Source organism: Salvelinus alpinus, chromosome 20 (assembly GCF_045679555.1).
Source record: "Salvelinus alpinus chromosome 20, SLU_Salpinus.1, whole genome shotgun sequence".
NCBI classification, from domain to species: Eukaryota; Metazoa; Chordata; class Actinopteri; order Salmoniformes; family Salmonidae; genus Salvelinus; species Salvelinus alpinus.
In genome coordinates this window covers 3,615,015-3,629,534 of record NC_092105.1, presented here as the reverse complement: position 1 = coordinate 3,629,534, position 14,520 = coordinate 3,615,015, and the positions used below count along the sequence as shown (strand labels likewise).

The 14,520-nt window shown below is 43.7% G+C and overlaps 1 protein-coding gene across 2 annotated transcripts in view; it reads left to right on the top strand.

Annotated features, from left to right (window-relative positions):
* LOC139546213 (neuropilin-2-like) overlaps positions 1-14,520 on the top strand; it is a 314,353-nt gene that overhangs the window by 230,919 nt on the left and 68,914 nt on the right. For both annotated transcript variants that reach the window (XM_071354338.1, XM_071354337.1), the window contains exons 12-13: positions 10,128-10,205; positions 12,435-12,596. In XM_071354338.1, the coding sequence (XP_071210439.1) occupies positions 10,128-10,205; positions 12,435-12,596 (240 nt within the window). The remainder of the gene's footprint in view (positions 1-10,127; positions 10,206-12,434; positions 12,597-14,520) is intronic.

Sequence of the window (14,520 nt, the reverse complement as noted above, 5' to 3'; positions counted from 1 at the left end):
CTACAGGCTGTGTCCCAGTGGTTCAGGTATACTGGGAGGGGACAGACTACAGGCTGTGTCCCAGTGGTTCAGGTATACTGGGAGGGGACAGACTACAGGCTGTGTCCCAGTGGTTCAGGTATACTGGGAGGGGACGGACTACAGGCTGTGTCTGAGTGATCAGGTATACTGGGAGGGGACAGACTACAGGCTGTGTCCCAGTGATCAGGTATACTGGGAGGGGACAGACTACAGGCTGTGTCCCAGTGGTTCAGGTATACTGGGAGGGGACAGACTACAGGCTGTGTCCCAGTGGTTCAGGTATACTGGGAGGGGACGGACTACAGGCTGTGTTCCAGTGGTTCAGGTATACTGGGAGGGGACAGACTACAGGCTGTGTCCCAGTGGTTCGGTATACTCGGAGGGGACAGACTACAGGCTGTGTCCCAGTGGTTCAGGTATACTGGGAGGGGACAGACTACAGGCTGTGTCCCAGTGGTTCGGTATACTGGGAGGGGACAGACTACAGGCTGTGTCCCAGTGGTTCGGTATACTGGGAGGGGACAGACTACAGGCTGTGTCCCAGTGGTTCGGTATACTGGGAGGGGACGGACTACAGGCTGTGTCCCAGTGGTTCGGTATACTGGGAGGGGACAGACTACAGGCTGTGTCCCAGTGGTTCAGGTATACTGGGAGGGGAAAGACTACAGGCTGTGTCCCAGTGGTTCGGTATACTGGGAGGGGACAGACTACAGGCTGTGTCCCAGTGGTTCGGTATACTGGGAGGGGACAGACTACAGGCTGTGTCCCAGTGGTTCGGTATACTGGGAGGGGACGGACTACAGGCTGTGTCCCAGTGGTTCAGGTATACTGGGAGGGGACAGACTACAGGCTGTGTCCCAGTGGTTCAGATATACTGGGAGGGGACGGACTACAGGCTGTGTTCAGGTATACTGGGAGGGGACGGACTACAGGCTGTGTTCAGGTATACTGGGAGGGGACAGACTACAGGCTGTGTCCCAGTGGTTCGGTATACTGGGAGGGGACAGACTACAGGCTGTGTCCCAGTGGGTCAGGTATACTGGGAGGGGACGGACTACAGGCTGTGTCCCAGTGGGTCAGGTATACTGGGAGGGGACGGACTACAGGCTGTGTCTCAGTGGTTCAGGTATACTGGGAGGGGACGGACTACAGGCTGTGTTCAGGTTAACTGGGAGGGGACGGACTACAGGCTGTGTTCAGGTTAACTGGGAGGGGACGGACTACAGGCTGTGTTCAGGTTAACTGGGAGGGGACGGACTACAGGCTGTGTTCAGGTTAACTGGGAGGGGACGGACTACAGGCTGTGTTCAGGTATACTGGGAGGGGACGGACTACAGGCTGTGTCCCAGTGGTTCAGGTATACTGGGAGGGGACGGACTACAGGCTGTGTTCAGGTTAACTGGGAGGGGACGGACTACAGGCTGTGTTCAGGTTAACTGGGAGGGGACGGACTACAGGCTGTGTTCAGGTTAACTGGGAGGGGACGGACTACAGGCTGTGTTCAGGTTAACTGGGAGGGGACGGACTACAGGCTGTGTTCAGGTATACTGGGAGGGGACGGACTACAGGCTGTGTCCCAGTGGTTCAGGTATACTGGGAGGGGACGGACTACAGGCTGTGTCCCAGTGGTTCAGGTATACTGGGAGGGGACGGACTACAGGCTGTGTTCAGGTATACTGGGAGGGGACGGACTACAGGCTGTGTCTCAGTGGGTCAGGTATACTGGGAGGGGACGGACTACAGGCTGTGTTCAGGTTAACTGGGAGGGGACGGACTACAGGCTGTGTACAGGTTAACTGGGAGGGGACGGACTACAGGCTGTGTTCAGGTTAACTGGGAGGGGACGGACTACAGGCTGTGTTCAGGTTAACTGGGAGGGGACGGACTACAGGCTGTGTTCAGGTTAACTGGGAGGGGACGGGCTACAGGCTGTGTTCAGGTTAACTGGGAGGGGACGGACTACAGGGAGGAAGACAGGGGTTTGGAGCAGCTGTGTGTTTGTGTTGTGATGATGTACGGTGGGATGATTCCACCAGCTTGATCAGCCTCCTCCTCTCTTTAGTTCCCTCACGTCAGCCACGTGGCATCCCCCTAACCGTCACACACACACACACACACACACACACACACACACACACACACACACACACACACACACACACACACACACACACACACACACACACACACGCACGCACACGCACACGCACACACACACACACACACACAACCACACACACACAACCACACGCTCGCACGCACGCACACGCGCACGCACGCACGCGCGCACACGCGCACGCACGCACGCACGCACACACACACACACACACACACACACACACACACACACACACACACACACACACACACACACACACACACACACACACACACACACACACACACACACAACCACACAGTACCTGTGTGTACCAGTACCGACTCTCTTCTCTGTTTACATCAATGATGTCGCTCTTGCTGCTGGTGATTCTCTGATCCACCTCTACGCAGACGACACTATTCTGTATACTTCTGGCCCTTCTTTTGACACTGTGTTAACAACCCTCCAGGCGAGCTTCAATGCCATACAACTCTCCTTCCGTGGCCTCCAACTGCTCTTAAATACAAGTAAAACCAAATGCATGCTCTTCAACCGATCACTGCCTGCTCCTGCCCGCCTGTCCAACATCACTACTTTGGACGGCTCTGACTTAGAATATGTGAACACCTACAAATACCTAGGTGTCTGGTTAGACTGTAAACTCTCCTTCCAGACTCACATCAAACATCTCCAATCCAAAGTCAAATCTAGAATTGGCTTCCTATTCCGCAACAAAGCATCCTTTACTCATGCTGCCAAACATACCCTTGTAAAACTGACCATCCTACCAATCCTCGACTTCGGTGATGTCATTTACAAAATAGCCTCCAAAACCCTACTCAATAAATTGGATGCAGTCTATCACAGTGCCATCCGTTTTGTCACCAAAGCCCCATATACTACCCACCACTGCGACCTGTACACTCTCGTTGGCTGGCCCTCGCTTCATACTCGTCGCCAAACCCACTGGTTCCAGGTCATCTACAAGACCCTGCTAGGTAAAGTCCCCCCTTATCTCAGCTCGCTGGTCACCATAGCAGCACCTACCTGTAGCACGCGCTCCAGCAGGTATATCTCTCTAGTCACCCCCAAAACCAATTCTTCCTTTGGACGCCTCTCCTTCCAGTTCTCTGCTGCCAATGACTGGAACGAACTACAAAAATCTCTGAAACTGGAAACACCTATCTCCCTCACTAGCTTTAAGCACCAGCTGTCAGAGCAGCTCATAGATTACTGCACCTGTACATAACCCATCTACAATTTAGCCCAAACAACTACCTCTTTACCTACTGTATTTATTTATTAATTTATTTTGCTCCTTTGCACCCCATTATTTCTGTCTCTACTTTGCACTTTCTTCCACTGCAAACCAACCATTCCATTGTTTTATTTTTATTTATTTTTTATTTATTTTTTATTTATTTTATTTTTAGTTTTTATTTTACTTGCTGTGTTGTACTCACTTCGCCTCCATGGCCTTTTATATTTTTATTTATTTATACATATATTTGTTTGCCTTCACCTCCCTTATCTCACCTCACTTGCTCACATTGTATATAGACTTATTTATTTTTTTTCACTGTATTATTGACTATATGTTTGTTTTACTCCATGTGTAACTATGTGTTGTTGTATGTGTTGAACTGCTTTGCTTTATCTTGGCCAGGTCGCAATTGTAAATGAGAACGTGTTCTCAATTTGCCTACCTGGTTAAATAAAGGTTAAATAAATAAAATAAAATAAAAACCTCACCCCATCTGCCTGCTTGTCCCTATAAGGACTGGTTTATCCTTGGTTAGCATTCTTTAAACAGTTTGGACAAGGCAATATGCTCTGAGCAGTTTTCCAGGGTATTACAGTGTGTATGACTTGACTGATGTGGCTGTGGGGGAAAGACTACCAGACAGACTGTAATAGAGAGAGAGAGAGAGAGAGAGAGAGAGAGAGAGAGAGAGAGAGAGAGAGAAAAAGAGAGACACATAGAAAGAGAGAGACACAGAGAGAGAGAGGGAGGGTCATAGAACCCATTGCCCTTTATGGTTGTGAGGTCTGGGGTCCGCTCACCAACCAAGAATTCACACAATGGGACAAACACCAAATTGAGACTCTGCATGCAGAATTCTGAAAGAAATATCCTCAGTGTACGACATAAAACAACAAATAATGCATGCAGAGCAGAATTAAGCAGATAACCAGTAATTATCAAATACCAGAAAATAAACGTTAAATTCTACAACCACCTAAAAGGAAGTGATTCCCAAACCTTACATAACAAAGCCATCACCTACAGAGAGATGAACCTGGAGAAGAGTCCCCTAAGCAAGCTGGTCCTGGGGCTCTGTTCACAAACACAAACACACCCCAACAGAGCCCCAGGACAGCAACAGAAAACAAACCCAATTTTGATAAACTCCCATATCTATTAGGTGAAATAACACAGTGTGCCATCACAGCAGCAAGATGTGTGACCTGTTGCCACAAGAAAAGGGCAACCAGTGAAGAACAAACACCATTGTAAATACAACCCATATTTATGCTTATTTATTTGACCTTTTAATACTTTAACTATTTTCACATCGTTACAACACAAGAGGAGCAGGTATATAGACATAATATGACATTTGAAATGTCTTTATTCTTTAGGGTCTTCTGTATATGTGTAATGTTTACTGTTCATTTTTATTGTTTATTTCACTTTTGTAAATTCTCTATTTCACTTTTATTTGGCAATGACAACATATGATTCCCATGTCAATAACACCCTTTAATGAAAATTGAATTGAGAAAGAGGGAGGGAGGGAGGGAGGGAGGGAGGGAGGGAGGGAGGGAGGGAGGGAGGGAGGGAGGGAGGGAGGGAGGGAGGGAGGTAGGGAGGGAGGGAGGGAGGGAGGGAGGGAGGGAGGGAGGGAGGGAGGGAGGGAGGGAAAGAGAGAGAAGCCTGGATCCTAATAAGATATCTCTCTCTCTCTCACCACCCAATAGACTCTAATATTATACCACCACCCAATAGACTCTAATATTATACCACCACCCAATAGACTCTAATATTATACCACCACCCTATAGACTAATATTATACCACCACCCTATAGACTCTAATATTATACCACCACCCAATAGTCTAATAGTATACCACCATCAAATAGACTCTAATATTATACCACCACCCAATAGACTCTAATATTATACCACCACCCAATAGACTCTAATATTATACCACCACCCAATAGACTCTAATATTATACCACCACCCAATAGACTAATATTATACCACCACCCAATAGACTAATATTATACCACCACCCAATAGACTATAATATTATACCACCACCCAATAGACTCTAATACTATACCACCACCCAATAGACTCTAATATTATACCACCACCCTATAGACTAATATTATACCACCACCCAATAGACTCTAATATTATACCACCACCCAATAGACTCTAATATTATACCACCACCCAATAGACTCTAATATTATACCACCACCCAATAGACTCTAATATTATACCACCACCCAATAGACTCTAAAATTATACCACCACCCAATAGACTAATATTATACCACCACCCAATAGACTCTAATATTATACCACCACCCAATAGACTCTAATATTATACCACCACCCTATAGACTAATATTATACCACCACCCAATAGACTCTAATATTATACCACCACCCAATAGACTAATATTATACCACCACCCAATAGACTAATATTATACCACCACCCAATAGACTAATATTATACCACCACCCAATAGACTCTAATATTATACCACCACCCAATAGACTCTAATATTATACCACCACCCAATAGACTCTAATATTATACCACCACCCAATAGACTCTAATATTATACCACCACCCTATAGACTAATATTATACCACCACCCAATAGACTCTAATATTATACCACCACCCAATAGACTCTAATATTATACCACCACCCAATAGACTCTAATATTATACCACCACCCAATAGACTAATATTATACCACCACCCAATAGACTATAATATTATACCACCACCCTATAGACTCTAAAATAATACCACCACCCAATAGACTCTAATATTATACCACCACCCTATAGACTCTAATATTATACCACCACCCTATAGACTCTAATATTATACCACCACCCAATAGACTAATATTATACCACCACCCTATAGACTCTAATATTATACCACCACCCTATAGACTAATATTATACCACCACCCAATAGACTCTAATATTATACCACCACCCAATAGACTAATATTATACCACCACCCTATAGACTAATATTATACCACCACCCAATAGACTCTAATATTATACCACCACCCAATAGACTCTAATATTATACCACCACCCAATAGACTAATATTATACCACCACCCTATAGACTAATATTATACCACCACCCTATAGACTAATATTATACCACCACCCAATAGACTCTAATATTATACCACCACCCTATAGACTAATATTATACCACCACCCTATAGACTAATATTATACCACCACCCAATAGACTCTAATATTATACCACCACCCAATAGACTAATATTATACCACCACCCTATAGACCAATATTATACCACCACCCAATAGACTAATATTATACCACCACCCAATAGACTCTAATATTATACCACCACCCAATAGACTAATATTATACCACCACCCTATAGACTAATATTATACCACCACCCAATAGACTCTAATATTATACCACCACCCAATAGACTCTAATATTATACCACCACCCAATAGACTAATATTATACCACCACCCAATAGACTCTAATATTATACCACCACCCTATAGACTAATATTATACCACCACCCTATAGACTAATATTATACCACCACCCAATAGACTCTAATATTATACCACCACCCAATAGACTCTAATATTATACCATCACCTAATAGACTAATATTATACCACCACCCTATAGACTAATATTATACCACCACCCAATAGACTAATATTATACCACCACCCAATAGACTCTAATATTATACCACCACCCAATAGACTCTAATATTATACCACCACCCAATAGACTAATATTATACCACCACCCAATAGACTAATATTATACCACCACCCAATAGACTAATATTATACCACCACCTAATAGACTCTAATATTATACCACCACCCTATAGACTAATATTATACCACCACCCAATAGACTCTAATATTATACCACCACCCAATAGACTAATATTATACCACCACCCAATAGACTCTAATATTATACCACCACCCAATAGACTCTAATATTATACCACCACCCTATACACTCTAATATTATACCACCACCCAATAGACTAATATTATACCACCACCTAATAGACTAATATTATACCACCACCCAATAGACTCTAATATTATACCACCACCCTATAGACTCTAATATTATACCACCACCCTATAGACTCTAATATTATACCACCACCCAATAGACTCTAATATTATACCACCACCCAATAGACTCTAATATTATACCACCACCCTATACACTCTAATATTATACCACCACCCAATAGACTAATATTATACCACCACCCAATAGACTATTATTATACCACCACCCAATAGACTCTAATATTATACCACCACCCTATAGACTAATATTATACCACCACCCTATAGACTAATATTATACCACCACCCAATAGACTCTAATATTATACCACCACCCAATAGACTCTAATATTATACCACCACCCAATAGACTCTAATATTATACCACCACCCAATAGACTCTAATATTATACCACCACCCAATAGACTCTAATATTATACCACCACCCTATACACTCTAATATTATACCACCACCCAATAGACTAATATTATACCACCACCCAATAGACTAATATTATACCACCACCCAATAGACTCTAATATTATACCACCACCCAATAGACTAATATTATACCACCACCCAATAGACTCTAATATTATACCACCACCCTATAGACTAATATTATACCACCACCCTATAGACTAATATTATACCACCACCCAATAGACTCTAATATTATACCACCACCCAATAGACTAATATTATACCACCACCCAATAGACTCTAATATTATACCACCACCCAATAGACTAATATTATACCACCACCCAATAGACTCTAATATTATACCACCACCCTATAGACTCTAATATTATACCACCACCCAATAGACTCTAATATTATACCACCACCCAATAGACTCTAATATTATACCACCACCCAATAGACTAATATTATACCACCACCCAATAGACTCTAATATTATACCACCACCCTATAGACTCTAATATTATACCACCACCCAATAGACTCTAATATTATACCACCACCCAATAGACTAATATTATACCACCACCCAATAGACTCTAATATTATACCACCACCCTATAGACTCTAATATTATACCACCACCCAATAGACTCTAATATTATACCACCACCCAATAGACTAATATTATACCACCACCCAATAGACTCTAATATTATACCACCACCCTATAGACTCTAATATTATACCACCACCCAATAGACTCTAATATTATACCACCACCCAATAGACTCTAATATTATACCACCACCCAATAGACTAATATTATACCACCACCCAATAGACTAATATTATACCACCACCCTATAGACTAATATTATACCACCACCCAATAGACTAATATTATACCACCACCCTATAGACTAATATTATACCACCACCCTATAGACTCTAATATTATACCACCACCCAATAGACTCTAATATTATACCACCACCCAATAGACTCTAATATTATACCACCACCCAATAGACTCTAATATTATACCACCACCCAATAGACTCTAATATTATACCACCACCCAATAGACTAATATTATACCACCACCCAATAGACTCTAATATTATACCACCACCCTATAGACTAATATTATACCACCACCCTATAGACTCTAATATTATACCACCACCCAATAGACTCTAATATTATACCACCACCCAATAGACTCTAATATTATACCACCACCCAATAGACTCTAATATTATACCACCACCCAATAGACTAATATTATACCACCACCCAATAGACTCTAATATTATACCACCACCCAATAGACTCTAATATTATACCACCACCCAATAGACTCTAATATTATACCACCACCCAATAGACTAATATTATACCACCACCCAATAGACTCTAATACTATACCACCACCCAATAGACTCTAATATTATACCACCACGCAATAGACTCTAATATTATACCACCACCCAATAGACTAATATTATACCACCACCCAATAGACTCTAATACTATACCACCACCCAATAGACTGTAATATTATACCACCACCCTATAGACTAATATATGGTAGTTTAATATTAGAGTCTATATGTATTCCAGGTGACTACCTCATGAAGCTGGTTGAGAGAATGCCGAGGGTGTGCAATGCTGTCATCAAGGCAAAGGGTGGCTTTTTTGAAGAATCTCAAATATAAAATATATTTTGATATAATGTTTTTTTTGGTTACTACATGATTCCATACGTGTTAATTCATATGTTGTCTTCACTGTTATTCTACAACGTAAAATTAAAGAAAAACCCATGAATGAGGTGGTGTGTCCAAACTTTTGCCTGGTACTGTATGCATGAGCTTTCTTAAATCTCCTAGATATAGGACAGACTCTTCAAAACCTTATGATTTATTTTCGGACTGTCTTTTTTGCCATTTTTGAAGGTGTTATTCAATGCGTTTCTATAGGCTTCAGTAGTAAATTCAATATTTTGAAAACAAACTATTTTATTTAAGAAATGGTGTTACCTAAAGGGATTCTTGAACTTCAAAATCAAATAGCTAAATGATCCACGGTTTGACATCTTAAAACAATTCCAAATGTCAGTTTTCCATCGGACCTTTCAAAACATTCTACAATTAAGCAATATCCTTGTTCCTCTTTTCTCCTCTGTAAAGAAACCACCACTCTACCTGCCACTGCCACACCGACCCTGCCACGTTTAGAGGGTACCACCGCTGCCCCAAGAGGAGCAGGTAAATATATACTCTCACCCTGCCACGTTTAGAGGGTACCACCGCTGCCTCAAGAGGAGCAGGTAAATATATACTCCCACCCTGCCACGTTTAGAGGGTACCACCGCTGCCTCAAGAGGAGCAGGTAAATATATACTCTCACCCTGCCACGTTTAGAGGGTACCACCGCTGCCCCAAGAGGAGCAGGTAAATATATACTCTCACCCTGCCACGTTTAGAGGGTACCACCGCTGCCCCAAGAGGAGCAGGTAAATATATACTCTCACCCTGCCACGTTTAGAGGGTACCACCGCTGCCCCAAGAGGAGCAGGTAAATATATACTCTCACCCTGCCACGTTTAGAGGATACCACCGCTGCCCCAAGAGGAGCACGACCAAGTCCTGGAATACCTTGAAAATCAGACAGTTTCTTAAGATGGTACTTAAAAAGTATTGAATTCAAATAAGAGGAGAACATGAAATGATCAAATATGTTAGAATAAAATATATTAGAAAAATGTATTGAATTAATTTCCAGGCAGAATCCAAAGTTTTATTTCCTCACGTGTTTGGCGTTCTGGTTACCAGGCGAGCTCATTTCACCCACTATGGCACTCAGCCAGGCAGGTACAGCACTGACTGATTAGGCCGGTAGCTAAAACACCAGGCAAATGTAGATTCACCCTGCCACATTGAGATTCATCCTGCCAAATGTAGATTCACCCTGCCACATTGAGATTCATCCTGCCAAATGTAGATTCATCCTGCCACATGGAGATTCACCCTGCAGAATGTAGACTCATCCTGCCACATGTAGATTCACCCTGCAGAATGTAGGTTCATCCTGCCACATGTAGGTCCATCCTGCCACATGTAGGTTCACCCTGCCAAATGTAGATTCATCCTGCCACATGTAGATTCATCCTGCCAAATGTAGACTCATCCTGTCACATGTAGACTCATCCTGCAGAATGTAGATTCATCCTGCCAAATGTAGATTCATCCTGCCACATGTAGATTCATCCTGCCACATGTAGATTCATCCTGCCACATGTAGATTCATCCTGCCACATGTAGATTCATCCTGCCAAATGTAGATTCATCCTGCAGAATGTAGATTCATCCTGCAGAATGTAGATTCATCCTGCCACATGTAGATTCATCCTGCCAAATGTAGACTCATCCTGCAGAATGTAGATTCATCCTGCCAAATGTAGATTCATCCTGCCAAATGTAGATTCATCCTGCCACATGTAGATTCATCCTGCCACATGTATACTCATCCTGCCACATGTAGATTCATCCTGCCACATGTAGACTCATCCTGCCACATGTAGACTCATCCTGCCACATGTAGACTCATCCTGCCACATGTAGACTCATCCTGCCACATGTAGATTCATCCTGCCACATGTAGACTCATCCTGCCACATGTAGACTCATCCTGCCACATGTAGACTCATCCTGCCACATGTAGGCTCATCCTGCCAAATGTAGACTCATCCTGCCACATGTAGACTCATCCTGCCACATGTAGACTCATCCTGCCAAATGTAGACTCATCCTGCCACATGTAGACTCATCCTGCCACATGTCGACTCATCCTGCCACATGGAGACTCATCCTGCCACATGTAGATTCATCCTGCCACATGGAGACTCATCCTGCCAAATGTAGATTCATCCTGCCACATGTAGATTCATCCTGCCACATGTATACTCATCCTGCCACATGTAGATTCATCCTGCCACATGTAGACTCATCCTGCCACATGTAGACTCATCCTGCCACATGTAGACTCATCCTGCCACATGTAGACTCATCCTGCCACATGTAGACTCATCCTGCCACATGTAGACTCATCCTGCCACATGTAGACTCATCCTGCCAAATGTAGACTCATCCTGCCACATGTAGACTCATCCTGCCACATGTAGACTCATCCTGCCACATGTAGACTCATCCTGCCACATGGAGACTCATCCTGCCACATGGAGATTCAATCTATTGATGTTCATGAGTGGCTTTGCCAGAACCTTCCAGGGATTTAGATCTAGTTTTAATGTTTTTTAAAGAATCAAGTATTATGGTGTTAGTTGAACACAGAAGACCACAAACACAAACACAGACGCACAGGGCTTCAGGGTATTGTACGGCTCAGACAGGTATTGATCACGATCAGTCTGATCAGCATCCCTCCCTCCCTCTCTTTCTCTGTCCCCTCTCTCAATCTATACCTCTCTCCTCTAGGCACTACACTTTGGTCTCTGGGCGGTCTGTGTGACTTCGAGTCCAGTCTGTGTGGCTGGATCCCAGACAGCATGTCAGAGCTGAGCTGGTCTCTCCACAGCGGCAGCCTCTCGTCTGGTCTAACACCTAGTCTGGATCTACCTCTCTCTCTGCCCAAAGACGGTCAGTACCGCTCTCATCTGGTCATCACTGGACAGGAGACACACTGACGTTTATAGAGAGATGACACCTGGTATTATTATGGTCATCACTGGACAGGAGACCCACTCCATCTCTATCTTCTCCATAACTCCTGTCCCATTGGCTCTGCACCCCCACCCTGCACCAGCAGCACTGAGATGCTCTCCTCTCTCTCTCTCCTTCTCTCTCTCTCCTTCTCTATCTCTCCATCTCTATCTCTCCTTCTCTCTCTCTCCTTCTCTCTCTCTCCTTCTCTATCTCTCCATCTCTATCTCTCCTTCTCTCTCTCTCCTTCTCTCTCTCTCCTTCTCTATCTCTCCATCTCTATCTCTCCTTCTCTCTCTCTCCTTCTCTCTCGCTCCTTCTCTATCTCTCCTTCTCTCTCTCTCCTTCTCTCTCTCTCCTTCTCTATCTCTCCATCTCTATCTCTCCTTCTCTCTCTCTCCTTCTCTCTCTCTCCTTCTCTCTCTCTCCTTCTCTATCTCTCCATCTCTATCTCTCCTTCTCTCTCTCTCCTTCTCTCTCTCTCCTTCTCTATCTCTCCATCTCTATCTCTCCTTCTCTCTCTCTCCTTCTCTCTCGCTCCTTCTCTATCTCTCCTTCTCTCTCTCTCCTTCTCTCTCTCTCCTTCTCTATCTCTCCATCTCTATCTCTCCTTCTCTCTCTCTCCTTCTCTCTCTCTCCTTCTCTATCTCTCCATCTCTATCTCTCCTTCTCTATCTCTCCTTCTCTCTCTCTCCTTCTCTCTCTCTCCTTCTCTATCTCTCCATCTCTATCTCTCCTTCTCTCTCTCTCCTTCTCTCTCTCTCCTTCTCTATCTCTCCATCTCTATCTCTCCTTCTCTATCTCTCCTTCTCTCTCTCTCCTTCTCTCTCTCTCCTTCTCTATCTCTCCATCTCTATCTCTCCTTCTCTCTCTCTCCTTCTCTCTCTCTCCTTCTCTATCTCTCCATCTCTATCTCTCCTTCTCTCTCTCTCCTTCTCTCTCGCTCCTTCTCTATCTCTCCTTCTCTCTCTCTCCTTCTCTATCTCTCCATCTCTATCTCTCCTTCTCTCTCTCTCCTTCTCTCTCTCTCCTTCTCTATCTCTCCATCTCTATCTCTCCTTCTCTATCTCTCCTTCTCTCTCTCTCCTTCTCTCTCTCTCCTTCTCTATCTCTCCATCTCTATCTCTCCTTCTCTCTCTCTCCTTCTCTATCTCTCCATCTCTATCTCTCCTTCTCTCTCTCTCCTTCTCTCTCTCTCCTTCTCTATCTCTCCATCTCTATCTCTCCTTCTCTATCTCTCCTTCTCTCTCTCTCCTTCTCTCTCTCTCCTTCTCTATCTCTCCATCTCTATCTCTCCTTCTCTCTCTCTCCTTCTCTCTCTCTCCTTCTCTATCTCTCCATCTCTATCTCTCCTTCTCTATCTCTCCTTCTCTCTCTCTCCTTCTCTCTCTCTCCTTCTCTATCTCTCCATCTCTATCTCTCCTTCTCTCTCTCTCCTTCTCTCTCTCTCCTTCTCTATCTCTCCATCTCTATCTCTCCTTCTCTCTCTCTCCTTCTCTCTCGCTCCTTCTCTATCTCTCCTTCTCTCTCTCTCCTTCTCTATCTCTCCATCTCTATCTCTCCTTCTCTCTCTCTCCTTCTCTCTCTCTCCTTCTCTATCTCTCCATCTCTATCTCTCCTTCTCTATCTCTCCTTCTCTCTCTCTCCTTCTCTCTCTCTCCTTCTCTATCTCTCCATCTCTATCTATCCTTCTCTCTCTCTCCTTCTCTCTCTCTCCTTCTCTATCTCTCCTTCTCTCTCTCTCCTTCTCTCTCTCTCCTTCTCTATCTCTCCATCTCTATCTCTCCTTCTCTATCTCTCCTTCTCTCTCTCTCCTTCTCTCTCTCTCCTTCTCTATCTCTCCATCTCTATCTCTCCTTCT